A 27,005-nucleotide genomic window follows, 5' to 3' on the forward strand; every position below is an offset into this window, starting at 1 on the left:
AGACATGAAATGTCTGAGACCCTCTGATGGTGGGAAATCTCCTGTAGAGGTTGTCAGATTAGGCTCTGTAGAAGATTTTAAAGGTTGTTGTTGTTTATCCTTCTCTTTTGTTTTTGAGGGGTGGAGTACGTGTTTGTTTCCTGGTGTTTCAACTCTAGACGTTCAGGCTGATTCCCCCCCCCCCCCCCCCGCAGCGCCAAAATACAGACAAGTTAGCCATGTCCCGCAGAAATTTTGACAATTTTAATGTTGTTTTAACAAAGCAATGCTTTCAAATCTCATGATGAAAAAGTTCTTTCAAATTCTATTTGATGTACGTGTGTCTTTTCTGTGGGTAGTGAGGACTTCTTTGGGAAGTCATCGGTATGTGAAATTGAGTAATCCCTTTGTTTATTGTTAACAGACAAATGAAATTATGATTTGTACAGACATAAGCCAAGAGAGTATATGTTTGCATTTTTATGTCCAAACATGTGAAGCATGCTTTGGTTTACCATGAGGTGTTGCAATGGCATGAAAGTAGGCGTCTCGACGTTCCAGCCAGGCAACAAGGAGGAGACCGTCCTTACCTCCTGCTCGCCCTTTAGCAAGAAGTTCTTACACACCTTTGGTGGTGGTGGAGGCCAGATGTCTGGGTTTGCACATGAATCGTGCAGGTTTGCAATCAGCCTGTTTTTTTGTTTTGGCTTGGTTTGGTTTTTTTACACTTTCCTGATGATTTACTTTAGTTGCAGTTTCTTGTCTTGCATGGTGATAAGCAACATCCTTGAAAGAACTGCAGGGTAGGACTTTTTTTTTTTTTTTTTTTTTTTTGCTCTTGGGAAGACTACTTCCTCTTCTTCCTTTAGACAGTCAGTTTTTAGAAGATTACTTTCCATTCTCAATTCACTCTTTTCTTTGCCATTCTGGAAACTGAAATCTGGGACACCCATCACAGATTTGCTCTTATGTGTATGTGTAGGCATTACACATATATATAAACGTATGTCTATATGATATGTTATATGCATGCATAATATATGCATATATGTATGTGTATATATGTATTGCTCCTGTGTGTATAGGCTTATGTATGTGTTTCGTACACAGGTATTTTCATTTGTTTCTCAGGATGATAGATTGCAATTTAGATCTCTATTTTGGGAAGGAAAAAATAACCACTTTATTGTGTCTGTACGAGAGATAGTTCTTCTTGATTGTAATGTTTTAAAAAACTCCTTCCAGGTATTATATTTTAATTCAGAAGATAGACACAAAATAATCAGTATATTATTTAAAACACAACAACAACAGCAACAACAACCCGGCGTCCAGCACATAATGTGATCATGTGCTTCGGGGGGCAAGGGAGGCGAGCGCCCGTTGCTGACCCCGGGAGCCGGACAGGACGCTCCTGTTGGCAGCATGGGAAATTGGCACCCAGCACTCAGCTGCGGGACACTGACCCGCTGCTGGTCCCCTTGAGCAAGGAGGGTACAGATCCCCATGCCAAGTCATCATTTTTCGGGGGGACCAGGCAGTGGGTATTAATCTGCCCCGAGCTGCCTTTTCATTTGGCTCGAGTTGAACGTTGAGTGGGCGAGAGCACAGGGAAGCCCTGCCGAGCTGTGTGGAAAAGGCAGTTGGAAAGCAAGAGGGAGTTTTGATTCTTCAACTCGGCAACCCTGGCGGGGTGGGATGAGGTGGAGCTGGCCTTCCTGGAATTGTCGCGTCGATTTTCCTGTTGTGTTTCACGGTTGACGCTCTCCCAGACACACAGGACTGCTCCGCCACGGCCTGCCACCCGCCATCTGGTCTCGGTGGCCTGTCTGTCATTTCGTGGGTCCCCATCCTCTGCCTACGGCGATGTTTCTTCAACAAGAACTAGGGTGCAGCCCATTGGTGGGTATTCGAGGTGATCTCTTTGTAAGAGTCTGGAGAGATGCTAAGAACTAGTAAAGACAAATGTGCTATTTCTTGTTTTTAACCTATTTATCAGTCTTACAGTAGGACAAATTGCATTGATGAGACTGTCGCGGGGGTTTCTGTACTGTGAAGGCAGCGGGATGGGGGCAGTTGGTCCTGGAGAAATCAGGACTGCTTTTTTGCATTGTCATTGGTGTCTTTTTTTTCTTGCCTGCTTGTATAAATGAACTCCAGAAGGTGTATTTAAGCATTCTGTTAAGTAAATTTGGAAGACTAGGTTTCAATTAAAATAACCAGACAGTGTGACCTAGCTCCCATTTCTCCTTAATTTTTATCATTAAAGCCTTCATATCCCCAAAGACATCTGCTGTGCTTCCAAGTGATTCTTTTCAGGAATGTTCATTCATTATTAATCAGGTTGCATGGTCAAGAGAGTATGTGATTATCCTAGAGATCCAATTACTAAAAAACCGAGTACGTTACGGACAGATGTGGAAGGATCGCGGAGATTTTGCGAACAGTTTAATTCAATTTGCATGAATTCCACCAGGCCGGGGCGGGGGTGGGGGTGGTTGGTGAAATTAAAAGTCTTCCCTGTTTCTCACTTTTGGTATTAGGTGAAACTTTTTAACTTCCAGCACTCCTCAGAATAAAGACCAAGTGGCAAGTTATTAAAAACATCTATTGTATTAATTCGTTACTTTAAAACTTGAGGCTAAGTGCCTCGGTGCTTATCTGCTTGTCACGGTTTTGTTTTGTTTTTTTTGCCAGTCAGTCCCTCTGGTCCCTTAAAATTTGGTTGGCAGAAATTCCTAGTCATCCGTCACTGATTAAGGGAATGAATTTGAGTGTGCTGACAGTTGGAGGTTAACCACAGTGCTATTTCAGAGGCATTACCTATAGAATGTTACAGATGACTTTTTTCTCCCCCACCTGTTCCTGCTGGTGTGTTATTTGTACTGTTGCTTTAAGGGCCACTTTGCATTTTGACTGCTCTCTGCCATAATTTGGAGTAGGAAGTAGCCTCTGTTGTGGTATCAACTTCCAGTCTTTCAGAATGCCATTGAATTCAGTTGGATCTCCCTCTCCCCTCTGCATCGCGTCTATGGCCCTGTTTTACTGTGCATTTACTGACTCGCCTGTGTCTCAAGTCAGCCAGGGTGCTAATCGGTAAAGCAGCGTTTGGGTAGGGTGTTTATTCTGTGGTTTTTATAACCCAAAGCTAAATACTAAACCATGACCAAATATGCAGACGTTCAGTGCTCGTATTATGTTATTTAAAATACTCTATTTGTGGTGAATTCCTCTTGAGTATAGCACCCAGTTCCTATTGTTTCTGCCTCACAAGCTGAGGTTAATTTCCAGAGGTTCACAGTTCCAAAGTTTTGAGTCCTCTGAAAGTCCGTGTTTCTTCTGATCTAAGACAAAAACATCATTCCACGATCCTCAAAAAAAAAAAAAAAAATCCACCTGTGGTTCTATAACAGGCATAATCTCAGAGCAAAAATCCAAATGGCAATAAGCCAGCTAAATCTTCGTTACCCATGTGAAGAGAGGGGATAGGAAATTGACTTGGTTGTAGTTCTGAAATGTAGGACCCTTTAAAGAAAATTTACTCATGGAATTTGGGATGCTGTTTGTTAGTTACAACACTTCCGAGGCTTTCTCTCTGCCCACCCCCCAAATCGTTTTTATGTGATCTGGTGTAACATTTGTACAGTCTTGGTGGTGTGTTTGTCGTCTCGGTTCTGTTTTGGTAAATTTAACATCAAGCTTAGTTTCCATACCCGAGAGGATATGTAGAAAAAAACGGGAGGAAGTGCCTCAGGGATCATCCGGGCAGTGGCTGCGAGCCACCTGGTAGGAAGAGTTGACCGCCCGGCCACCCAGTGTTGGTATCCAAGTTTATTCCTTGGTCTAGTGACTCCATGAATTTCCCTCATAGTGATGGCTTTCAGAGCCGTCGAAAGTGAGGGACTGAGAGTAAAATGACTGGTGGCTGGAATGTGTGCTCTTTGTCATACACTCCAAATCAGAAAAGTGATCATTGTTCGTGGAGTTTGCAGACATGACATAGAGTAGCTGCAGGGAAGCGCTGAGAGATGGGTTTACCTTATGATTAAAATGTCAAAACACCGTTAAGAGAAATTTGGAATTAAGAAACTCCTGGATGACATGCTGACAATCAGGTAGCTCCTTCTAGTGGGTGATTGAACTCAGAGACCGCACTTGGTGTGGAGACTCCTAATTCTTGGTCACTTGCATATATGGGTGAAACTTCCATACCCTGGGGATTTTGACCTGGACCTGCTCACTGACACTGGCCACGGGTTGAACCTCGCAATGCGTGTCTTCTTCACAAGGGCTCCTCGCTGTTCCTTCAAGGTGCAGGTTCTCTTCTCTGTGTCACTGCAGAAGTCCAGAAAATTTCACCACTTTATTCCCAGAGCCTCAAGTTTTAAAGTAACGAATTAATACAATAGATGATGGCAAGGGTTGTGACAGCACAGGCAGGGGGTTGAATGTTTTCTTTGCGTGGACTTGCCCAGACGATGGTTTTGCTCTTACTTCAGAGGAGAGGGCAGAAAAGATGACTCCAACAGCCACGAAGCTTCCTCCTCACTTGCATCTCGCTGGCTGAGAACAGTAACCCATAAGGACATCCAGCCTGAGGTCCCCATCTCCCTTCTCAGTTCCAAACCTTGTATCTCCACTAAGTCCTGGTGTCCGTCGTCTTCTACTGGGGACTGTCTCCTTGAGTCCGTTTCCCCCAAGAGCCCGCACCTTGGACAAAAGAAAGCCCTTCTCCCTCCAGGAAAGTCCTCCTCCTGGGATGTGTGCTACCTCAGGATGATGATACGTGGGGCCCAGAGGGGGCGAGGGGCCAGCTGCCCAGGCAGCTGGTTCAGCCAGATCACCTTAGCCATCACCTGGATGCCAAGGTCCGATCATCCTTGCAAGCCCTCACTGCCCGCTGTCCATCTCTCTCTTGATTAATTTTTCTTTTCTTTTTTTTTTTTTTTAAAGATTTTATTTATTTATTTGACAGAGAGATAGAGTACAGGTAGGCAGAGAGGCAGGCAGAGGGAGAGGGAGAAGCAGGCTCTCCGCTGAGCAGGGAGCCCGATGTGGGGCTCGATCCCAGGACCCCGGGATCATGACCTGAGCCGAAGGCAGACGCTTAACCGACTGAGCCACCCAGGCGCCCGATTAATTTTTCTTAACCCCAGAAGGCACAAGCCTCTGACATCCAGATTTATCTTGGGGGATTTTGAGGAGTAGGTGGTCATTTGGCTCAGGCCACCCATTTACGATCGGCCTCAGATTTAGACGATGAGTATTAACTCCGCATGAGGTTTGTGTTTGTGTTTGCGCTCGCGCGTGCCTGCCTCTCTCAGTCCCAGAGCTGATCCAGCTCTACTGAAAGAAGGGGATGAATCATGTAGCTTTAAACCAGAGTCCCATTACTGATCACTCTGTTGCGTACCAGGAAATACTATTTTTAAATGAAGGTTTCGGTTATTTTGTAAATATGGTAGTTACACCACTTTGTGGTTTTCAGCTAAAAGCTTTACCTTAATTGTAAACATTTAAGACATGTCACACTATTTATAGCCATCTTCTAAAACAACTCTTTGTTTAATATGAAATCTCCAAACATAACAATGGCCAGGGTTCTTTGAGCCTCTAGGACGTTCTGCCGTCAGCTTAAAAAAAAACCAGAAAACAAAAACAAGAAAATAAACATGAAACACACTCAAAAAAAAAAAAAAAAAAAAGACTCTCACAAAGGGGAAAAGGATCTGTGCTAGGAAGAAACGCAAAGGCAGCTGCTAAGAGCAGCAAATGGTCCCATCCCCCAGGTCCCCGGGGTGGGAGGTGAGTGTGTGGGAGTCAGGTTGAAGAAGCAGTTTGGGAGACACTTGGGCAAGGTGTTGAAACAGGAGCTAAGGCATCCATCGGGACTCATCCTCTGGCCAGCAGGGAGCTAGCTGCTCAATGTGTGGGCCTCTAAGAGAAGTGACAGGAAAATGCCGAGGTGCCAGAAGCATGTGGCAAAGATGAAACTGAGGGACAAAAAGATGGGAGGTAAGGAATCAAATTAGGAGGTGTTTGTGTGTGTGTGTGGGGGGGGGAGTGGGGTGTAATAGTCTAGGAACGCAGGAAAGAAGATCTGGATCAACCCAGAGGCAGTGAGAGCAGAGAGAAGGAAACCAATCAAAGAACGAGGGATTGACCCTCACATGTCTTGACTGATGATTTGGATTTGGGGGAAGGAGAGTGTGTGGCTTCCTCTTGATGCCGGAACAAATTACCAGTGCCATGATGGCTTAAACCACACTGGAGGGCAGAATGTCTGCAGGGCTGCGTTCCTTCGGGAGGCTCTGGGGGAGACTGTTTGCCTTTTGCAGCTTCTAGAAACAGCTCACATTCCCTGACTTGTGGCCCTTCCATCTTCAAAGCCAGCGACGGTCATCGAGTCTTTTCTGCATCTCATCCCCTGGCCCTACTCTTCTGCCTCTCATTTCCACATGTGAGGGCCCCTGTGATTCCATCCAGTGCACGTGGATCGTGCACTGGTCTCCCCCATTTTCAGGCCAGCGGTAGCAACCTCACGAGGCGAGTTTCTGACTTGCCGTGATCAGGAGACCGGAAGCACCGTGAGGAGACGCCAGAGGCTTGTAGGGCATACAGGTTTGGGAGGGAAGCTGATGAAACCCATGAGACGCACACTCCGAATTGGGGCACTTACAGTAAATGAAGCAGAGCACTCTCCGTGCTGAGCTGGGATTCTGGAAAGAGATGGCCCTGCGAGAGACAAGCCTAGGAGTCATTCTCAGAGATGCTGTACGAGAAACGAATGAACAACCTGGATGGCTTTTTTTGTTTTTAATTGAGGTGTAATTGACATATAACATTACATTAGTTTCAGGTGTGCAACCTGGCTCCCTATTTGTACACACCGTGTTATTACCTACAGCCATCGCGCTGTACATTACACCCCCGGGGCTTCTTTCTTTTACGACTGGAAGTCTGTACCTTTTGACCCTCTTTGATGACCTTTGGACGGAGGGCCGGACCCTTAGAAAACACCCAGGCTCTGCTTCACTGGAAGGAGAAGTCAGCAGTGCTTAGAGAGAGGAAAACCAGAAGAGCACAGTTTCAGTGACACACGGAATGAGAGAGGGTGGGACAGGAGGAAGACAGGGGTGTGAAAACCTTGACATTATCGGTTTTCCTCGGAAGTCTTGAATTTGTAAGAAAGTTTCTGGAAAAGGTGTCTTGCATCCAGTGCGTCCCAGGAAGCGGGGCGGAAGTGCAGCCCATGGCTAAGGACGGTCCTGCTTGGGGATCGTTTGGAGGGAGTGCTGGAGGGAACTGGAGGGAACATCTGTGGACGCTGTCCCAGGGCCACGCAGCTAATAAATAGCCGAGCTGCGTGTCATCCTCAACCGTCTGGCCACCCATCCGGCTCTCTCCTTTCTCTCTATTCCATGCCCTGTTCTAGACTACAAACTGTGGACAAGCAGAGGTGTGAGCTGTAAATTGTCACCATTCCCAGTTTGTTGCAAGGGGTTCCCATGATTACCCACATCCTCCTCTGAATGAGGACCAATCAGCCCATTCAGAAAAATGTTGAGCTATAGAATTTCCTGACAATGATATGCACGTGTGATTTCCTTCTATTGTAGCAAAGGCTAAGAATCTGTCTCTCTCTTTTTGAGGCCTAGACATTAAATTATGGGACTTAAGAAAAGGAAAAGATAACATTTTTCGCAACCCCCGCCCCCCCACCACACACACCTGTTTGGTGAACCCCTGTTCGTCTTCAGAAATCCTTCTCACATATTGCCTCCTTCGGGAAGTTTCCCATCTTCTTCTCCCCCGGTCTTTGGCACGTGTCTTTTGTTATGCTGTTTTCTCTCCCCATAAGATCACTGAGGCAGGGGCCAAGTGTTACCATTACTTGTCCCAGCACCAAGAACCTAGAGAGGCTTCAATATTTGGTGAAAGAATGAATGGTATTTTCATTTCTCAAAAAGCTAAAAAATAAACCACACTAATTTTCTTGGGTGGGGGAATAGCGTGCGTGCTTACCAGTGACATCTTGTCGAGTAATGTCACCAAAATATTACCTACACCACAGCAAGATCTGCATCAAAGGAGAAAAAAAATCAGACCCACTATAGATATCGAACCCAGAGCCCCTTCCCTTTTGGCAACATATGGGCACAAGATTCCGAAAATTGGCTGAACCTCACTGCGCATCCAGATATTTAGTCATCACTTAATACCATTAAACCAACATCTACAGCGTAGATGCTTGCACAAAGCACCATTCCAAGCGCTATGGCAATGAAAGCAAAAGATCCCGTTCTGAGCAGCTGCTATTAAATCATTCTTAAGTGAAGTGCCCCTAAGCACTCGACTCAACACTATTTCCATTGATGTCAGGGTGAAATCCCATTGCCTATCATTTCCCGTTAGCGTTCGAAACTTGTATCCGCTTGTCCACGTCCCACTCCACCGCCGTTCCCTTGTTGCCCGCACGGCATTTTAGTCCTGTCTCTTTGGGAGGGATTCTCACTTCTCTGGTGTCTGGTTGTATGTGTCTCTATCTACTACTCCGTGGGTCAGCAAAATAAGATCCTCGGGCCAAATGGAGCTTGCTACCTGTTCTTGTAAATCCGATCTTTTTTTAAAGATTTTATTTATTTATTTGACAGAGACACAGCGAGGGAGGGACCACAAGCAGGGGGAGTGGGAGAGGGAGAAGCAGGCTTCCCGCCGAGCAGGGAGCCCGATGTGGGGCTCGATCCCACGACCCTGGGATCGTGACCCGAGCCGAAGGCAGACGCTTAATGACTGAGCCACCCAGGCGCCCTTGTAAATCCGATTTTAGTGGCCAGCCGCACGCACTCATTTGTGCATTGTGTGTGATGATGGCTTTGGCGTGCCACAGCACTGCATCTGAGCAGCTGTATCAGAGACCGTCTGGCCCGCAGTGCCAAAAATAGTTACTCTCTGGCCCCCTATAGAAAAAGTTTGCTGACCTCTGTTCCAATATGTTGCGAGATCCTTTGAGACAGCGGTGTTGTGTTCTTTGAGGTTTTTAACCCCAACAGCTGTATGTTTCCCAACTCATTCAACCCATGTTTGAGTCCCACTGTGTGCACGGCACCGTTCCGGGGGCTGGCAGGACATCCCTCAAAGAGCCAAGCCAAGTCTCTGCTCACATGGGGCTTACCTTCTACCGGCGGGGCAGCGGGGAGTGCTGATGGCTCAGTGACCAAACTAGTAGAATATGTTGGGTGACAAAAGTTAATGGAGAAGGACAAAGTGAGGTGGGGTGGGGAGGGCGAGCTGGGGAGAGGATCGCCGTGATGGGTGGGTAGGTGGTCGTGGGGGTAGCAGGGGAACTGGTTTTCTGTGGGTTCACAAAGAGATGGCACTGCCGCAGAGAGTCACGTGGATTCCAAAGACCTTGGGAGGACAGATGGGACGTGCTTGGCACGTTGGAGGCATCACAAGGAGGCCGTGTGCCCAGAGCCGAACGAGGGCTAGCGTGGGAGGAAGTGAAGTCACTGTCTGAGTCTGTTTTTTGGGGCTGGTTTTATTCTGCTGAGTTGCTCCCTGAGGGAGATGGGAAGCCCCTGGAGGGGAGAACAGAGAAGAGGCAGGCTCGGTCATGTTTTAACAGGATCTCTGGCTTCGGGAGTAAAAGACTGCGGGTGGGGGCCAGAGTGAGCAGAAGGCAGGAAACCATTCGGAAAGGTATTGTGATAATCCCGGTAAGGTGTGACGTTGGCTGGCCCACGGTCACGGAGCCGGGATGGTGAGGGTGCCAGATTCCGGCTTGGCGAGCCAGCTCACTTAACGTCTCTTGACTCAGATGTCAGCGTTTCCACCGGGGTCAGGGGTAGAATCACCTCTAGAAATTGTGATTGCACCACGCTGGGGTGGAATCCTGGCACCTGCAGAAAAATACCGTCCTCGCAGCTCTCCAGACATAATTGGGGCTCATCCCTGTGTGGAGATCTATCGGTAGGCGTTCTTGTCGCACCTGAGAACAAAGCGGACCAAAAGGGCGACGGTTTCCCTTTAATTTACCTTCTTCCGACGGGAAGAGAGAAGAAAGCCGATTTACAGATAATTCTGTTTTTCCACGATTAACCAAAATAATGATTAATAGGTAAACCCTTTCAATTTCGTCCAAGCCATCTGTCGGAAGGGGTGGCTAGGACCAAGTGGGGACGGCAGGTGTCTCCCCACAGCAGCCCTGTGGTTGCCACTGCGGGTTGTGCAGACATGAGCAAGCTTTCATATTTCAAATCTCAGCTGCCCGCTTATTTTCCTCGTGTAGTTAATATTCGCGAATGGCTAAAGATCTTTTTAAGATACCAGGCTTCTATGAAGCCGGCAGCTCTTTAATTTTTAACAAACTCAGCACATACTTGACGCTTTTAATGATCAGTTCCTGTTCAGTTGATGGCAAGATGAGCATTAGCTTAACCAAAGCCCCACATGGTATTTCTGAGGGATGCTATTTCAGAAAGGGGCAGCGCATTCTAGAAATCACGAGTTTTGTAAATAAAGGGAGGTGTGAATACAAAAAGGCCGATTGTCCGAATCACTAAACGGTAGCTGTGGATGTGAAGCCTTCCCATCAAGCGGGCCAAGAACCCCCCAAATCCCCCCTCCCTCCCCCGAGGGTGATTGGAACCTGGCGTCCCCTGGGTGAGCTGCACTGTTCTCCCACAGGCCGCACTGGACTGCGTCTAATATGCCCGGCGCTGTGCTGCAGACCTCTGCTAACGGTCTTGAAAGGGAGATGGTTCAAAGAGGCCCGGTTCCCAGGCCTGCTAATGAGCACGAGGCCTCTTTCCCGGTAATGAACTGGGGTCTGTGTGGGATTCTTTTCCCCTGCCCTTTCCGAAGGGAAGGCAGGCAGGAGTTCACAAAAGCAACACCCCATCTTCGGGGCGCGGGGAGCGTGCAGCTGGGCCACCCGAAGGCAGCCTGGCGGGGAGCGACGAAGCTCGCGGAGACCCAGCCCGGGGCCAGCAGGGCTCTGGGTGTGAGGCTGGACCTCCTGCTGGCCTGGCCTGTCGCTGGCCACAGGGACAAGCCCTCGATGGCACTCTTTCAGCCAGGCGGGCTGCGCAGGATCCCTGAGCTGCTGCCTGTACTGCAGTTGTTAGCCCTGCTAATAACTTATCAAATGATTATTGAAGCCACGAAAATCCTTGTCCTAATTAACTAAATCGTTACTAGTCGTTGGTACCCAGGTTCACCGCAGCCACTGAAAAGGCCCGCAGATATTTTTCTCTGCTTCCCTCTGCCCACCCACATCCCACTGCTGGATTAAACAATAGAATTATTCAAGAGAGTAACGAACACATGCCAAAAAACATGGCCTCGATCACAATCATCTCTGTGAAAGTCAGTGTTTTTTCGCAGGAATATATTTTGGAAGCTGACATCCCATATTTAAGCATTATCATTTCCGCTGAAGTCATGCTTTTGATCTCATGCACATTTCATGGTCATTTCCACAAGAAGCGCTTTTCTGCTTCTCTGAAGCCTGAGGTGGTGTCATAAAAAGTCCTGCAGACGCATAAACATTCACGTGTAAGTTCATCAATTCAAAGTTAGGAAAGACTCTAGTTCGTTAATTAACATTTCTACATTTTAATTCTCCACACAAGGTAAAACTTGGCCGTGACACAATAAGATTATTGTCATTAGATACAAATTATGGAGATTACAGTTTCAATAACTTGCCAGTCTGGAGTAAGGCCTTTTAACAAACAAAATTGCGAAGAAAAAAAAAAAAAATTTTTTTTTTTTTTCTGCTTTCGGTGACTGGGAACTTTGAGAAAATGTTAGTTGGTATGCTGGCTTCGGGTGTTTCTCCCCTCCTCATTCCCCCAGTGAATAGAAAGAGAATTATTTGGAATGCACACGCATTTACCCTTCCATGACCTGCGTTTGGAATTATTCTGAGATGCATTCAAAGCTGACAGCTCCCCATGGCTGACCCCCTCGCGCCTAATCAGATCTTACGTTCTGTTTCCAGATAGCTGATCAGCTTCCTTGGATTTTGCTGATGACCCAGGAGAGCTTTGCCTGAAGATGGAAACGCTGGAGTCGGAGCTGACCTGCCCTATTTGTCTGGAGCTCTTTGAGGACCCTCTCCTGCTACCCTGTGCACACAGCCTCTGCTTCAACTGCGCCCACCGCATCCTGGTGTCACACTGCGCCACCAACGAGTCTGTGGAGTCCATCACCGCCTTCCAGTGCCCCACCTGCCGACATGTCATCACGCTCAGCCAGCGAGGTCTAGACGGACTCAAGCGCAACGTCACCCTGCAGAACATCATCGACAGGTTCCAGAAGGCATCCGTGAGCGGGCCCAATTCCCCTAGCGAGACCCGCCGGGAGCGGGCATTCGACGCCAACACCATGACCTCCGCCGAGAAAGTTCTCTGCCAGTTCTGTGACCAGGATCCTGCCCAGGATGCTGTGAAGACCTGTGTCACTTGTGAAGTGTCCTACTGTGATGAGTGTCTGAAAGCCACTCACCCAAACAAGAAGCCCTTTACAGGCCATCGTCTGATTGAGCCAATTCCGGACTCACACATCCGGGGGCTGATGTGCCTGGAGCATGAGGATGAGAAGGTGAATATGTACTGTGTGACTGATGACCAGTTAATCTGTGCCTTGTGTAAACTGGTTGGGCGGCACCGAGATCATCAGGTGGCAGCTTTGAGTGAGCGCTATGACAAATTGAAGGTTAGTCCGATCCGCCTTAAGCCAACCCCTTTCTGCCAGCAAATGTCATGGGAATAAAAAGTGTATTCACTGCTAGCTGCGTGGCAGGTGAAGGTTTTCTCTTCACCTTTGTTATCTGATTAGTTTTAGCATGTTTTTTGGCAGCCTGTAAATGTTGCACAATCAGGGTATCTTGTAAAAGTTGACTGCTGCTTGTAATTTTCGCGTTGTCAAGGTGAGGGCGAATTTGAAAGATCTGGATCATTTTCAGTCCTTGCAGGGGAGAGAGAGAGGGAGGGAGGGAGGGAGAGAGAGAGAGAGAGAGGGAGGGGCGGGGGGGGTGGGAGAAGGAAAGAAGGAATGGCCGATAAAAATCTGGCTTTGGGCATTTGGGGGGCATTTATTTTCTTCACTCATTAACGAAAGCTAATTTCACCCGAATCGTACCTGTATCCAGTTACTTGCACAAACAAAAGGATAGAGGGAGGAATGCCTATGGCAAGCGTGGGATTTTAGAGGACATGTGACCTTGTATTTCTTGTGTGAATGATATCCGGCTTATTGGGGAGCTCGAGCGCTCTGACCATCTCGGGTTTCGCCAAGAAATTCCTTTTCGTGTAGGCTTTTTCTTCAGTAAGGTTACGGGCGGGGCTGTGTGAACTTCACTTTTAATGTGAAATTATTAACCTAGCTCCAGCTCGGGGGATGATAATTAATATGACTATACGTCAAATTAAAAATCACTCTCTAAATATGGATAGAGAGCACCAGGGAAGAAATAAGTCAGGTCTCCAGATGTCTGTCGAACTTCAGGCGATGGTGGGTCTAATTATGGCGAACTCAGCCGAGGGTTTGCTCTAATAGTGAGAGACTATGCTCACCGGTTAATTTTAGATCACAAGACGCCAATTAAAAGGAAAGGAAGTATAAATTAAGAGCTTTGAGTAAATATATATTGAAGTCCTTCCTCTCAGGAAAAACACACACCGTGTTGTTGAGCAAACAAAAAATGAAACACATGATCGAGAGTGTTATCACTCAGGGCACATCGTCACCTCTCACAAATGGTTCCTATCACTTTTCCTTAGCGCGCTAATGGGTGGTTGTGTTCCCCGGGACCTCGTAGTTTATTTTGTGATGCTGCGATTAATGGACCACACCTGTGATTTGGTCAGGCTGTTTCTTGAGATGCTGAGGGAAACTGGTGAGCTGAAGTGAATCCTGCTTCTGAATGTCACTTGGGGAACCTGGGCAGCATGCCTCACTTTGAAGTGTCCAAGGACTGCTGGTGCAAATCCATCTGTAAACGCGGAGAAGAAGTTAAGCCCGAGGACTTAGGTGCTGGGGACAAGGGGAGACAGACGCCGACTGGTTTTCTAGTATAGTGCATGGTACTAGCCAAAAACACGCCTCTAGAGATAATGCTAGCAAAGGCAACGCAAGTGTGCGCATTGTGCCTCCAATATTCTTCGGAAATGGACATGGCAATCGATTTCAGAAGCCAAGGTGATCATTTCTGCCCCTTTTTGGCTGGGGACAGAACGTTTAAGATGACTGGACATAGGTGATTTTGTTTTCCAAAATGTGAACATGGCGGACGGGAGTCTTTATCAAGAGAAATTTCCTTTGACTGGATTAACACTGCCTTTTAAGAGTCAATTGTTGAAACACCACAATGATAGATGTTCAGTATTCAGCAGCCTCCAGACTTGATATTTAAACTTGGTAGTCAAGTTCTGCTCATTATTTGTGTACTATCAGAGAGGAGTTATTAATTATTTACAGAACATCTCCAGATTTATGAGGAGAGACTATCATGCTCTAAGCTCTTTTTGTGATGAAAATGAAGCTCTTCAATTATGAGCCCTGCACACTTGTCTCATCAAGCCCGTGGGTTAGCGGTCGTTGATACTGTCACCGAAGGGCCTGACAATTAACAGTGCAGTATATTTTATCTTCTAATTACAGAAATAGAAGCATATAAACAGCACCCACTGCACCAAAGCGCATTTACAGCCACTCAACAAAATATGCTTATGAGCATTTAAACAGGTAACCTGCTAGCATAGCGTGTTTGTCCTAAAACACACCACTTGCATTAGAATAAAAAGGTGATAAGAATATATTGACATTTGGGGTGTCTGTGATATTTCAGGTATCATATATTTATGAACATATGTGCTTTTTTGGGTTTAAAACCCAAGTACAACATGGACATTAATTTTTGAGGAAAGTAATAGCATACCGAAAGGACCAAAACCAAGGAAGGGTATTTTCTGTTAATTGTTACTTTGGTCTGAACAAGTGAATGTGCTCTGTAAGTGTCTTTTTCTGAGGCTTTAGCATCTCGTACAGAAATAGATCTGTGACGGTGTGGAAATATAAAGCGTGGAGAAATTTGAGGGTGCTTTCCTTGAGAAGATGACAGATGTGCTGTACTTATTTGGATATGTAAGGACGCAGGTGTCTCCTTTTGGAAAATGTGTTCTTGTGTTAGGAAAAGTCCATTATTTGGGGCCCCTGGGTGGCTCAGTTAAGTGTCTGCCTTCGGCTCAGGTCATGATCCCGGGGTCCTAGGATCGAGTGCCACGTGCGGTTCCCTGCTCAGCAGGGAGCCTGCTTCTCCCTCTGCCCGCCGCTTCCCCTGCTTGTGCTCTCTGTCTCTCTCGCTGACAAATAAATAAAAATACAATCTTTAAAAAAATATTCCTTAAAAATAGTCCATTATTTGAAGATGGGAATTCTGCAATGATTATGAAGAACAGTTATTTCTCGCACTGATCTTAAACCTCGGGGGCCACTTTTACTCATATTAGGTCTCAGTATATATACACGTGCTTGTGTAAAGAATTGGAATATACTTTTGTACACTACAACTCTCTTTCCAGGCACAAAAGAAAAAAAAAAAGCATAAAAATTCCAACATGTAGAGTTCATGCAAATAAAATCTTCCATGTCATCTGAAATAGCACTGTGTCAGTAATCTAGTGCTTTCAGAGACTATGCATTGGGAAGCACTCATAAAATATTGAAGCAAAGAGAAAATTAAACCAGCATTTCCTGAACTCGATTTTAAGATAAAAAGAGAAAAGTCTTCCTGCCAAATGCATGTCTCTAAATGGAGCATGTCATAATGTGGACCTGCTTGTATCATTTGAATTGAATTTTAAGGAGCCTCTCAGTCAGTCCTCAAGCCTGGATTAAAAGTTTGATTTGTGAACCACATAACATGTAAGAGAATTTAATACAATGTATTGCAGAGTTTTCAAGGAGTCACAATGCAATAATTCCATTTTTTTTTTTCTGTTCCAACATGCAGTGTTGGGTCTCTTGTTTCTTTTCTCAAGTTAAACCTATAAAAATATACAAACTGAGAAGAGTTGACCTTTCCTTGCCCTTCAACTTCGGCACAGTCCCACTTCAAGTTAGCCGATGCTGAAGGTCCAAACCATTGTTTTGCATTTGTGACTCTAAAGGCTGGCTCTAGGAGTTTATTTGTACGATGCCCATTTCAATGAGTCATCCCATTGGACTTCTGTCATCATTTGATAAAGGTTCCAGTTAAAGCTCCGCCTTCCCGCGTAGTCTTTCTCATCTAGAGGTAAAGACGAGGGATTTCACTCTTGGGTTTCATTTATAGATTGTAAGTTTCCATAATTTTGAAAGGCCTGTGCCTTATCTGCAGTTGGGAATGTTGTGAGTACTTAGCTGGACTTTTTTTTCTTCTTTCCTTAGAATTTCTAGAACTTGTTTCTTCTTTGAAGACAGTAGCAGGTAAAGTGCAGGTTCCAGTGAAAAAGGGGTGTGTGTGTGTGTGTGTGTGTGTGTGTGTGTGTGTGTGTGTGTGTGACATGGCACATCTGCAGCGTGGATAGAGGCCGGGGATGCTTGTACATCCTATGATGTGCAGGATGGACTCCCACCACGTGGACTTATCTGGCCCCAAATGTCCATAGTGCCCAGGTCCAGAAACCCTGATCCCTGAGAAGAATTTAGTGTTTATCACTGTATTAATTTGCTAGGGCTGCCGTAACAAGGGACCTCAAACTAAATGACAGAAATTTATTATCTCACAGTCCTGGAGGCTAGAAGCCTGAAACCAAAGTGTGAACAGGCCTCCCTCCTTGGGTTGTGGATGGCCTGTCTTCTCTCTGTCTCTTCACATGGCATTCTCCCCATGTGCTTGTCTTTGTGTTCACGTTTCCCCTTTTCATAAGCACACTAGTCATATTGGAGCAAGGGCCCACTGTACTCCGGTATGACCTCATCATAACTAAGTATATCTGCAGTGACCCTATTCCTAAGTGAGGTCACATTCTGAAGTACTGGAGGTTAGGACTTCATCAAGTGAATTGGGGGGTGGGGCACAATTCAACCCATAACAGTTACTGCCTTCGATGTCTACCTAATTGTCTAGTCGACTGAACATGTATTATCTCTCCATCAAGGACTTAATCACCTTGCGTTAGGCAGAACCCTTGGCTCACACTGCCCTATCACTCACCTAAGACTGACCACGGGGGCTTGCAGATCATTAATTCGCAATAAATTCTTGTCAGCTGCTTCACTGATGATCAACAGTGACCCTACATGAAAACTTAAATTCATGATAATATTGCAGGTATTCGTTCTTCTATTAGGATGAAGCAGCCTATAATAGAATTTCTAAATAAGAGCAGAGCCAGATATTACATGATATTTTATCCAACTAGACACGAACCATTATTTTGGTCTGTCTTGCATTTTGTTGGCTTAAGTGGTATGAATTTTGATAAACTAGATCTCAACGAGTGGTATTCACACGTGTTTCGTGCTACTATGCGATGGACACTTGGTAGAGCCATCGTACCCACCGTTTCATTTATCCTCCAATCAACAATAGCTGGCATATAGGTTTTTTAACAGGCCACCAAAGAGTAGAGAATTCCAATCAGGTAAACGTTTTCTCTGTTGGTGGCAGAGTCAGGCCCAGCATGCCCAAAGCAGGGACACCAACCCCAAACCTGAGCAGTGGAGACCGGCTTCCCAGAAAAGGACCATTGCACCACCATTCCAAGCCTATTATTAGAAAACAGTATCGAATTTGCTAGATGTCCATAAATTCCCCGGTATTAGTCATTCTTTTTTATTGTTATCTCATGTGACATCCCTTGTGCAACCCTATATATTGATTCAAACTAGTTCACAATAGTTCCAGGCTAGATTTTAATCTAAAATATAGATATACCTTATGACGTTTCGCCACATGATGCCAGTGGGATCTGTGGGTGAGTCAGACATATGTCATATAAAATGTTTTGGTTATATGGGGTCTCACCAGTTCTAACTGGCCCCTTCAATATGCAGCTCTGGCTCATGTTTCTTTGAGTGTGCAATATATGTTTAAAGTTCCCTTGTGATAAAAATATGGTTTCCAAATACTTGTAAGTTATGTTAAGCCTATATTTTAATTTTCTTAGTTTGGTACCAAAAGGATTTATGATACATGAAGTAAAAGAAAACATCTCCAGGGATAAGTTTTTAACAGTAAGCTCAAGGCCACATCCTTCTCCCTGAAGAATCTCCTCTCCCTTCCTTCACCTGCAAAGAGGAAGGTATTTTTGTCTGATGCTTTATTATTATCGGAAACTCATTTTCAATAAGTTTGGAGAGTTCTGGAAAATGCACAGACAAGCATACAGTCATGTGACTGTGTAAACACATGTAATTCTTGGGCACATTGCTTAATGTTCAAAAAACAGAGCTAATAATGTACTTACATGCATAGACACTTAGAACAAAATAAAATATTTCACGTAAACCCTCAGTGTTGTGCCTGGCGCAGAGGAAGCCTGCAATATATGTTAGAACAGAACGATGTCTCTTGGAAACTAGGGGCTAGCCTGGGGTGGTGTGCTGGGTAAGGTGTAGGCTTTGGAGGGAGACTGCCTTCCAATTATTTTGTAATACAGCTCGTATTATTTGTGAGATAAGGGTCCATGTTGTTGCGTTAATGTGTTGTGTAGTTTTGTTTCTAAGGCCCCTGGCAAAGGGCAGAGGCACAACAGTGAATAAACACTTGTTGATGGACGTGCCCAGAATTGATGGGTTAGAGAGGAGTGTTTTGGGATTTGAAGGAGAAAGAGATGACGGGTCTTGAGTAGACAAGAAACCTTGCTTCAGGGTGGTGGGGTTTAAGCCGCCATGACAGATTGGTGGATTATGCATCAAAGTAGAGAGAGGCCTTCCTCGGGAGTGAGGCCAGCAGAGACCTGTTGGCAGGAATCTGCAAGATGGTTTAGGGATTCTAGACAATGCTGGCTAGAGCCCGGGGTGCCGACTGAGGGGCCAAGAGAGAGAATGTTGGAAGAATCATGTTGGGGGAGATTTTGAAAGCCTTTGAATGCCAAGCTAAGAGTTTGGGGCATTTTTGCTCTTCTCTATGGGATTCACACTGAAGTGACTTTGTTTTTGAGAGAGAGGCTGATGGAATGTATATTTTCTCAAGGTAAGGTCAAATGAACGTATCAGTGTCCACAGGAGAAATAGAGGGGGGGAAAGACATTCACATTACTTTACAATTTATGGTCTCTTTTTTAACTGACAAGGTGAAGTAGTATCGTAGCTCAAAACCCACCACACTGTCAACAGAAACATGCAGCGGTGGGAGATACAGCGTCTTGCCCGAGAAGACGAAGAAGAAACAGGAGGACGCCATTGCCACTTGGCTCTTGGATCAGGCATCGGTGCGATTCTTTTCCTGCTTTCCTAGTGCAGTGTGACACACTGGTGACGTGTGCTAATCTCTTCCGGCTCTTTGATTCTCTCGAAGAAGGATGCCGTTCAAGCCTCTGAGTGCCTACTATACACCTAAGTAATGTTTTAGAGCCAGAAGCAACCTTGGAGCACCCCTTGTTTTGTCCCCCTTCTGCTGATGAGGACATTAGGGCTGAGAGCGGTAACAGGCTTTGCCCCCAGGCACCCAGAGAGGTGCCTGCACCAGGGCTGGACACAGCCGCCCTCCTGCCTGGTCTGTCCTGTGTCTCTTCCGCTCCTTCCTGCCGCAGCCGCCAGTGCCAGCACAAAAAGCCTTGCCTCTCAGTGCTCCGGGCATTCCTGAGGCTCCTTTTGAGGCACTGAGACTAAATGCGATGCTTTCACAGTGATTTGGAACACACACCCGGCCTGGCTGTAAGCCACCATCATGGAGGTAGGCTGATGCCTCTAGGGCCACCAAAAGAGCTGCTTTAAGATATCCCCATGCTGGGACACCTGGGTGGCTCAGTCGGTTAAGTGGCTTGGCTGCCTTCGGCTCAGGTCATGATCCCGGGGTCCTGGGGTCGAGCCCCGCATCGGGCTCCCTGCTCGGCGGGAAGCCTGCGTCTCCCTCTCCCACTGCCCCTGCTTGTGTTCCCTCTCTCTTTCTCTCTCTCTGACACATAAATAAATAAAATCTAAAAAAAAAAAAAGACATCCCTCTACTGTTGTTTTCTACTGCTGCGCCAACGTAGGCTGGGTCGTCTCGAAGGGCCAGACCTCATGCCAAGAGGCGGGTTCACGGAGATGGGCCCGGGTCGGTGCCCTCAGGGACATCCCAGAGAAGAGGATGCTCGCGTGGAAACAAATGAACCGTTAATTGCAGCTTAAATGGGCTCATTAATGTCCCTCTTAGGGGAATTTTTTCCCTGAGTGTTTTAATATACAGATAACAATTTAATTTTATTTAAATATATAGGCTGAGTGAGCATAAGTGAGGAGTTTATCTGTTTGTGCATGGTATTTGAATTCTAGTTGAAAACTTTTGAAAGAATGCAATTCACCTTGACCGTTACAAAGTTAAAGCTAGTAGGATGTGCAGAAATTACATTAACTAAACGATCCGTTTTTTTAAGGCTGTGATATTCAGAATTCTCCTTCCTTCTGTGTCATTGACAAATCATGAATTAAGTCCTTCCTAGAAAGAGTGGTAACTTTTTCGATACTGGATGAGTAATAAAGAGGACGCGAGTGGCCTGAGAAAGGGAATGTGGCTAAAGATTTTATTCATTCTCGGTAGGTGATGTAAGTGTTCTGGAAAAATCTGATAAAATTACATTTACAAAATCCATTTAAAACTTACTCACTTGATGCTTTGGACTTTGGGGCATGATACTTAAGGTTCTTGCATACCCGTGAGGGTAGCTTTTCAGCTGACAGAGGAAATACATTTTGCCCTTCTCATCAAAAAAGAAAATGCTTGTAAAGTACCTACCATGGTGATTGGCACATAGGAAGCGTTCCGTGAGCATGAGGTATTATTATATCTGGGCATTTACTGTTGTAGTAAAGGCTTCATTGGTGTAATCCAATCGTGGGTTTCCTGACAGTATCATAAATTACTCAGCGGTTATAGGGTCGATTTGTGTTTCTGGCTGACATGGGAAACTGAACAACCTTCAGGGGAATCATAATTGGGTGGAAACTTTGATTTGTCCTTCTTTCGAAACCAAGCTAGGTAGTAAAATGGACTTTTAAGAAGCAGCGAGTGGTAGACTGAACGAAAGGGCTTTAAGAACAGGCACCATTTTGAAGTCCAGTCTGTGGGGGATGAGCTCCTCTTTCACATTCCTGGTTTTATCTGATGGACTCAACACCAGAGGTGTTGACGGAGGCCCTGTGACTATTTCCTAGGAAAGAGAAGCTGGCTGAGGCGTCTGCCATGACTGTCACATTTAGACACGTAGAGACAGATAAGACGAATATAGATGACATGACAGGCAGGCAGCCCGGACCAATCACGCGCTCCATCAGCCAGCTTTCGCTTTTGTCGTTAGACGGCCTTCGGCGGGGGAAGGAAGGATAGAGCCAGCTGGCCTTGGGCTCTGTCAGCCGCTGTCTCCCTTAGAATGGGAAGAAGAGGTTCTGGTATTGGTTAGGGCTAGGAGAGGAGGAAGGCTCTGAAGTGCAGGGACTTGCAGAAGGGGAAGGTTTGAGGGCCTTCAAGCCCCCACATTGTAGTGGCCCTGGGCTGTTTTGTTCTCGATGTTCTCCTGCGCCCCTGGGACAGAGTGCATAGAACAACAGTGTCGTCATCCGCCTCCTCCCTTCTATCTTCCTTACCGCATAGCGGGGGTGGGGGGGTGGGGGGGGTGGGGATCAGGAAAATAAGGGCTTTTATTTGCATTGGCATAGACTAGGTTATTATTACTAAAACAGCACGGGAATCGTGAAAAGCTTCTACCCCGTTTGTGCTTTTATAAATGATCTTTTCCCCCCCCGATCTGCTTTATCAAATCCTACTTAAAAAAAAAAAAAAAAGAACCCTTGTTGATTCACCCAATGACTGTTTATTTGTAGCTAATGAGATTAGCACTGGGTAAACTCTGGGAATGCCCAAATGAATAACCAAGATAAGTCCAGATGTAATTATAACGTGCGATCAGAGTATATAAAAGGATTATGAAAAGAATTCTATGAAACTCAATCCATGAGATAGTTTTTAAATATGATTGGTCGTCAGAAATTGCTGACTTAGGTGTTGCTATCTGGAAATTGCCTAATTCCGAAAGCTGAAGTGAAAACACATTTCTGTGAAAACAGTGTGCAGAGGACAGACAGTAACGTTCGCACTGTGCATTTCTGTGGAGCGGCAGGTCAGGGCAAAAGCTGAGGGCTCCGATCCACAATAAAATCTGGGCCAGACCCTTTCCTATTAAAGGTCTACTATTCACGGGCTGGACTGTTAGCTCTTCTCACGTGCTTTTCCTCAGAGGTCTCCGGGTCCTTCCTGAACGGGGCTCATAGGTCAGGTAAATATCCAGGCTCAGAAGCAGTTGATGTCGTTTCCACTCTGAAGGGACCCATCTCTAGGAAGACGTTGTGAGAAGCAACTGGAGGAAGTACCGAGTGTTGCCGAGCCAGCTGGTGGACTGGCTTTATCTGTTAGGGAGATATATATATATATATATATTTTTTTTTTTAATGAACTTAGGTGTTAGGCTGAATATCCTGGCCTGGTAGAGAGGTAGAGAGGTTTCTTTCTCCCTCCTTTTACCCTTGACATGACTTTCCAGAGCTCAGTTGCTCTTGGTTGGCATCGTCAGATTTAAGGCCGAGAGCAGCAAAATGGACAGGCTTTCAGACTCGTGCTTAGCATGGCCTGTTGCTTCTGGAAGATCTAGGAGACCTCAGGTACCTGTACAAACCCCACCCGGGGAGCTTGGAGGGAGATGCTTTTCTTGCCCCTGGATTGCCGAATCAAGCTCTAGAGGGCCCTAGCAAACAAGGGTAACAAGGGTTTCACCCATCTATCGTGCTCAGCCTGTTAAGTGAAGTAGCTATAGTCTCTCTTGTATTCTATAAATTCATCTAGAAACATACCAGGCAAGGCCATCCTGCTGCCTCCATGCCTCTAGAAAAAAGTCTTGTAGGCCAAGGCTGGGTGGTAGTAGAGGGAGAGGGAGTTATCGTTCAAGATGCTGCTTTGTTTTCAGATGTGGTTCGAGGGTATTTGTTGATTCAACATCCAGAACCAGCTATTACCAAGAGTAATGACTAGCATTGGTAAATCTCCAGATTGATAGTTTGCAAAGCACTCTCAAGTAGTATTTGATCCTTGGAACAACCGTGTATCCCCTGCAAAAATGTGGGAATGATGATACCTGCTCATTAGGGATCTTGGGAGGATTAAATGAGATAATGTAGGGCCGAGTGTCTAGCCCAGTGTCTTGTGGGTGGGAGAAGCTTGGTACCTAGGAACCTTTTTAACCATGTGGAACATGAGGCCACGGGAAATTTAAATAGCATAACTATGGTTAGAGAAATCAAAGTTTGGGGGCTTAGACCCAGGGAGCCCATCTTGCCCCTAATTAATCACCGCCTTTGATTAAGACTGAAAGAACTATGGCTCAAACGTGCTACACTTAAAAAAAAATTAGTGACAAGGAAAAAGCTTGGGTGATGGCGAGACGAAGCGCTTTCGCCCTACCTTTTGATGCAAGGGCTCCCTGGGAGTGAGCAAAGCAATTTCCTTGAACGTGGTGACTATGATTGAAGATCATCTATTTTCCATCCTGATAGAAATAAAGAAGGAAAATACAAAGTTGGAATGTGAAAATCCATGTGGAATAATTTTTATGTATTTACAGTAATGCTGAATTATTCAAAACTCCTCAGCTACTCCATATGTAAGTGTTAAATGAAGGAATGATCGAATCTCTGATGATCCCTAAATTCATTTCATCACTTGAAATGTGGTTATTTATTTGCCCTAGTTAAAAATGTAAATTTAGAGTCGCAGTCTATGAGTTTGACATTTCAACTCTCTTAAGAGACCTCACTGAGTTCTTACTCGTATTTACTCATATTTAGTTATTCTTGGCAAAGCACAGGTACAAATAAAAATGGTCACTCCGTGTTAGTCAATAACAAAGCTTTTTGGTCTATTATGCATTCCTCTTTCCACGATTGCTTATCAGTCAGAATTGTAGGCTTGCTTCAGTTCGTTTCTTAGACCAGAATGTCTCAAACGTCAATGTACACGGGAAGCACTCGGGGTCTTGTTAAAATGCAGATTCTGAGTCAGCAAGTCTGAGGCGGGATTGGAGTCTGATTGCAACTTGCAGCCTGGCCTTGCCGTTTTAGAGCCGTGTGCATTTAGGTTAGGGGAAAAAAAGCAGAACTAACTTCTCCGAGCCTCCTCTGCTCCTTGGTAAAACAGGAGGTAGTAATTCCGGATGAAACCCTGTAACGCTTGGCCCTTGAGAAGCCGTGGTGGACGAAGGATATCGAAGGACGAAGGATAACATCCCTATTGTTATTCCCTGAAGACTTCCGCCTTCTCCTCCTTTACTCCAACTTTTAAGCCTCTTTCTGTCATAATCAAGACAATACAGGGTCTTCTACGAAGCCAGACGGTGTAAAGTTTCTACAAATACAAGTGAGTGACCTCCTTCCTCAATCCTTCCATCCCTTCCTCTACTGACTCCACAGTATTCTTAAAGGACCCAACTCTAGGCTCCCTGAGGTTTTCTCGAGCTCAGCTTTTCATGAAATTCCCTTATCTCAGACTTTCCTTATTGTCTTTCCCACCCCTTCCTAATGACATAGCATTTGGTATTGTTTTATAAACATTCTTAGGGCACAAGCCTTCCCGGCCCAACCATTTGTCCATTTCTCAAGCCCGGTGACTGTATCTTAACAGCCCTTTTGTATCGGATTACTCATTTTTCAATGACTAGAGCGTTTTTGAAAGCTACAAGGTATTTTATCGGTAGTAAATACTTGAAACAAATGCAACAGCCCATAATAATTAATCAGCTTATAGTCTCCGCTGTGTCGGTAGAATTTGCCCATCAGATAAAAAAGGAAAACCATACATAGCCCACCAGCCATTCTTTTGAATTTTGAATACATAAGCAAGCGAAACACTGCCTTTCAGGTCCCTGCATTCATTTCCGAATCTGTAAATTGCTCTCCAGTGATTTCTCTCGAGAAAGTCTTATGAAGAGACCATTTGATTTCTTTTTTTTTTTCTTTTTAAACTTTAGCTCAGGCAGAGGTGATGAAACATTGGTCCTTCACAAGGGGTAGGATAAACTAACTAGTACTATATACATCCATAACTTTTGGATGTAAACTTTTGGTATGTAGATTTTGTTCTCTGCTGCCTCAGAGCGGTTCTCGAATTTAATTCCACTTTGAGGCAGGATACTGAGAAATCACGAATTGCTTAGGGGGTAAACTTACTTAGCAGTCCACAACTGCCTTATTCTGGCAACCTGAGGGGTAAGGGGGCCCATGCTGGCATCTGGGGGATCAAGGTCAGGGATGCTGCTAAGCGTCCTAAATGCACAGGACAGCCCCCCACGGCAGAAAATCATCCGGCCCCAAATGCCGGGGCTGGGACACCCTGAATTGACCCAAAGTGTCTTTGCCAGTGACACAAAGGGAAATGCTCAGCTTTGCTCTCAGAGGCATTGACTTGTCTGTGTTTCCAAATCTCTTTGGAGATGTGGAAAACTCAGCCCTTGCAGAATCCCACTTCCGCCATCTGTGGCCGCCCCGAGTGGCAGGCTGGCAGCGCCCCAAGGCTCTCTGCATGGCAGGTTTCCCCCACCCCGGGCCCCCAGCCGGACTCAAGCAGTCTGGGCCCGCACATGCTGTCCTTTGGGCTGTCTCAGCAATATTTAAACCTCTGAAATCTTCTTAAATATTCTTTAATCCCCTCCTCAAACCTGAGTGAGGTGCACTTGATATCTGCTATCCCGTAGATTTCCGAGTCACTGAGGCTCGGGCTCAGGACGACCTTCCAGGTGGAGCTGTTTGTGTCAGAGACAGCCTGGGGCTTTCGACCAAGTGGCAAGTCTGCGGAGAATAGGCTGGCAGCTGAGATCTTCCCCCAAATGGCTTACATTTGATGTATAATAGTTTCGATTGTGATACATTCAAGGTGCGTTATTTCCGTAGTTCAAAAGTGTCTCAGTAAATCTGTTAGTCTATTTTAAATCTATCTTCCAAAGGAAAGCTCTGCCTCTTTATCTGCAAAACTGTCGATTCTCAACTTCTCAAATCGGAGGCTGGGCATGTGAGTCTTGGAATCAAACGTGAGTCTTCAATGCCGGCATCATTTCCGAGTGCCTGTTCCTGCAGGCAGATCCGATGTATTCCACAAGAGGTTCACATCACAGAAGCCCTGGGCTGGGAGGGCCTTCGTCATCATCTAGTCCAGCGGTTCTTGCCCCGGCTGCACATAGATCACCGTGAGTGGGGTGCCCAGCTCAGGGGAAGGAGATCCTCTGGGGGTACAACTCAGGCCCTGGGATTTTCCCAAAACTCCCCAAGTGATTCTAATGTGCAACTTTGCTTGAAAAATTTCAGGCTTGCTCAGCCTCTCAGTCACGAATGGGGAAACTGAGGTCCAGATTAATTCATAAAGGCAGGAGTCAGCGACTCAACACCGTAAGAGCCAGCTACTAAATACTGTCAGCTTTGTGGGTCGTCTGGTTTCTTCTGGAACCGCTCAACTTGCCTTAGTGTGAAAGCAGCCACAGACAATGCTGACACAAGTGGGTGTGGCTGTGTGCCAGCGAAGCTATAAAAACACGTGGCTGGCCGATTGGGCCCCCGGGCTGTAGTTTGCCAACCCCTGGTTTAGGACTCACAGCTGGTTAGTGGAAACCCCATATGCTAGACCACAAATAGGCCAGCCTTCGGTAAATGTCCTTCCATTTGATGCAGCCTTCCTGTTGCAGCAGGGTCTGTGACATCCCCAATTTCTGTAGAACTTAAATAAATACCCTTATGTAAGTTAAGACAAGTCTCCTAGTGTAGATACTCAGCCTACTGCACAGAGATTTTCGTTATCT

At 45.8% G+C, this 27,005-nt stretch overlaps 1 protein-coding gene across 3 annotated transcripts in view; it reads left to right on the forward strand.

Annotated features, from left to right (window-relative positions):
• Positions 1 to 12,042: 12,042 nt before the first annotated feature.
• MID1 (midline 1) overlaps positions 12,043 to 27,005 on the forward strand; it is a 106,955-nt gene continuing 91,992 nt past the window's right edge. For 2 of the 3 annotated variants that reach the window (XM_088028519.1, XM_028115059.2), the window contains exon 1: positions 12,043 to 12,702. In XM_088028519.1, the coding sequence (XP_087884645.1) occupies positions 12,043 to 12,702 (660 nt within the window). The remainder of the gene's footprint in view (positions 12,703 to 27,005) is intronic. The other variant, XM_028115060.2, reaches the window with a different exon arrangement.

This window comes from Eumetopias jubatus, unplaced genomic scaffold (genome assembly GCF_037043125.1).
Source record: "Eumetopias jubatus isolate StellerSeaLion01/CBP00866 unplaced genomic scaffold, mEumJub1_p1.0 scaffold_11, whole genome shotgun sequence".
In the NCBI taxonomy this organism is placed as follows: Eukaryota; Metazoa; Chordata; class Mammalia; order Carnivora; family Otariidae; genus Eumetopias; species Eumetopias jubatus.